General features: G+C 38.6%; 1 protein-coding gene across 1 annotated transcript in view; it reads right to left on the bottom strand.

The window, feature by feature from the left end:
* Positions 1–3,377, bottom strand: part of LOC118334851 (choline transporter-like protein 5-B) — a 42,229-nt gene that overhangs the window by 21,675 nt on the left and 17,177 nt on the right. Inside the window, exons 9-11 of the mRNA XM_035670923.1 lie at positions 1,802–1,885; positions 1,405–1,517; positions 1,007–1,138 (exon numbers count right to left, since the gene is read on the bottom strand). Coding sequence (XP_035526816.1) covers positions 1,007–1,138; positions 1,405–1,517; positions 1,802–1,885 — 329 coding nt within the window. The remainder of the gene's footprint in view (positions 1–1,006; positions 1,139–1,404; positions 1,518–1,801; positions 1,886–3,377) is intronic.

Below are 3,377 nucleotides of genomic sequence, written 5' to 3'. Positions count from 1 at the left end.
GTTTTAAAGCTACAGTGAAGATACTGGTATCTTATGAAACTAGCACATCCATTGGTACTAACCATGTCATGCTAGCATGCCAGGAAGAGGGCTAAATAAGGCTTTAAAGGGTCAATTTTGGCAATGGAAAAACTGGCAGGGTCATTTTCAAAGATGGTATCCTTTGATCTCTGCATGTGGTATAAATGAGTTATTTACGCCTAGTGTATTGAGTATTTCTGCAAACTGGGGCCCCCACTTCATGCCACGTCTGCATAACCCCTTCTTGCACTGAAAATTACAAATGAGGCATAAAGCAGGCTATCCAACAAATGTCTGATAAGTGCTGCTTCATTAAGGATTGAATGAAAAGCACGTCTTTTGAATAGTCTGATGTAAAATAGTTAGATGTTTTAGATTTAGTGTTTTAGGTGAGGTATGCTATTCTAATTTAGTACACGGCTGTGGCTCAGAGCAGGTTGTCCACTAATCGGAAGGTTGTTGGTTCGATCCCTGGCTCCTCCTGCCGCATGTCGAAGTATCCTTGAGCAAGATACTGAACCCGAAACTGCTCCCGATGTTGCACATCGCTGAGTGAATGTGTATCAATGAGTTAGTTTCTGAATGTGGCATGTAGTGTAAAAGCTCTTTGAGTGGTCGGGAGACTAAAAAGGTGCTATACATTTACAGGTCTTTTTTGTCAAATGAAAATGCCAAAACATTCCACTTTTGTTGCTGTTTTGGGTACTGAACAGTACTCTCTGCAGCAAGTGCTATCCAACATCTTCTTTGAACTAAAAATGCATAGAATGTAGGTAAACACCATCAAAATGTAATATTTTATCTAACTACCAGATGATTAGAAATTGCTGCACTATCCATCCAAGAGAAAGCGCATTCATTCCTCTTAGGTACTTCAAAGGAAGAGAGTTTACTTGAAAATAGTACCTAAGGGGTGTGTAGTCACTCTTAACTTGACCAAATATCCAAAGGTTAGAATCTGGATTGTAATGACTGACAGACTTACATAATATGATCCATGTCTGTGTGAGCTGTAGATAGATCTGCAGGTCAGTCTGCAGGCCAACTTCTATAATGGCAACATCAGAGCCTGGTCTGAGTCTGAGCTGGGACAACTCCATGGAGCAGTACCACATACCTGCACACAGACAGACACACACACACACACACACACACAACACATACAATCAGAGAGTAGTTTGAAGAAAGCTAATAGGAATAATCAGAAACGTTTCCACTGCTTGAGTTGAAGAGTTGTTCTTTTCAAGTCTGTCTGTCTCTGCCGTCATTTCCACAGTAACTGACAGCAGTAGAGGAGGAGTTAGACAGATTCTCACATTACATTAGAACGATAAAATTCAGGTAGAAATTCCTTTAAAACAGTGTAAAGTCCTGAGTACACACCATATGCCAGCAGCAGTATGACAGTGATGATGGTCATCCACAATAGCCACCCAGCTGTGAACCTCAGTAGCAGGATGAAGACCAGACTAACAGTAAAGGATAACAGCAGACCTCTGTAACACATGTACAGATACAAAGGGAAGATTTAAAAACATCATGTCAAAATATAAGGTTCTGCTTGTAGTTGCAACTTGAAAATCACCCTTGGCTCAATTGTTCAGATTCTAAAATTTCCACAACCTCAACATGCAAAGTAAATTATTTCAGGTTTATCATTTTAAAAAGTGCAAGGATAAAGACAATTAAATAAATAATATCATGTTTTTTTTTTTTTTTGATGAACAGTGTTGAGACACACATGTTTTGTTTTTTCTGTATGTGTTGTTTATGTAGTTACATGAGTATCCATGTCCATGATTTGGCATAATCTTCCACTATCTTTATGCCCAGCTCTTTAGTGTCCACTAGACCAGTTATACCTCTGCAAGGGAGAGAGAAAAAAAGAGTGTTAATATACAGACAAAGGTAGGAATTTTACTAGAAATTAAAAACAAAGACTGGCCCCATTGAAGTGACATGTATATCAAAGACAAATACATTAAAAATACATTTTTATGATCCATGTACATCACTTGACTATACTCATTTGCAGTCAAGGTCTAGATGAGCTATTTTCCTCTTGATCACTGGAATTTATGTGTTCATATGTTCACACCTTGACAACTACGTACTCTATTCCCAATCCCTAAATCACATTCCCTCACAATGTGACATTTATTTTGATGAATAAAGTCTATGGTAGCTACCCGTCACCAGTCAATTAATGCCAATAAACAAAATGCAATCTGTATCTGTAATCTGTAAATTATCCACATTAAACACATGTTAATGTGATGTGTCGTGATCAGATCTGCTTGACCACATCTCAAGGTAGTCTGTGTCACATAGTGTGAAGACCTTAGGTAGGTGTAAATGCAAATGTACAACCTCTTGGCATCTGTGTAATACATGACTGATAACTAACATAAAATATTGATTGTCCAAATTTAGAGAGCAAGCAAATGAAAATGGCTGAAAGAGACACACCTCTAATTTCTGATTATATGTCTATTCTGTGACGCGAGAGCAGCAAAAGTTGTGTTGTTTAACAAAACTGTATGAAAAATGAAAGCAGAACAGGTGAAAATTAATTATATACAGTAAGAAATTACTGTGTGCGATTCATCATTGTTAACAAAGCTTAACCATAACTAGACAAAAAAGTAGCCTACATGCTGGTACTACAACACACCAGGACAAACTGACACAATATTTTTTATACAAATAAAATAATTATCCAATTTCATTTATAGTAAATGGACCTGTACTTGTATAGCGTACACTCAAAGCGCTTTTACACTATGTGCTACATTTACCCTTTCATACACATTCACACACTGATGCACAGCATCGGGAGCCATTGGGGGTTCAGTATCTTGCTGATACTGATACTTCGACATGTGTGCAGGAGATCGAACCAACAACCTTCCAATTAGGGGACGACCTGCTCTGCGTCTGCACCACAGCCGCCCTTTATAATTCTATTACATTTTTTTAATGTTTTTTTTAATATATATTGGGCTTTTTGCCTTTACTGGATAGTGACAGCTGAAGATTTACAGGAAAGGTGACAGTGAGAGGGAATGACACACAGCAAAGGGCCAAAGGTTGGACTCAAACCCATAGCCGCTGCAGTAAGGACCCAGCCGCTGCACACTGGGGGCCAGCCCCACCAGGTGAGCTACAGGGCGCCCCAGATGAATTGTTTTAAATTTGTTTTTGTTTTTTGCGGGCTGATTTGTTGCCACTCCAAATTCACACAGCTTTCCTCTGGAAGTCAGAGATCAGGTCTCAATGAGGATAACGAGAACCCATTAAAAATACTAGAATATCAGATCATTTATCATCTGGATAACATGTCCCGATACAGATTT

The sequence above is a fragment of the Morone saxatilis genome, unplaced genomic scaffold, assembly GCF_004916995.1.
Source record: "Morone saxatilis isolate NCDOM2014 unplaced genomic scaffold, NCSU_SB_2.0 Contig23, whole genome shotgun sequence".
In the NCBI taxonomy this organism is placed as follows: Eukaryota; Metazoa; Chordata; class Actinopteri; family Moronidae; genus Morone; species Morone saxatilis.
This window is presented reverse-complemented; position numbering and strand designations above follow the sequence as displayed.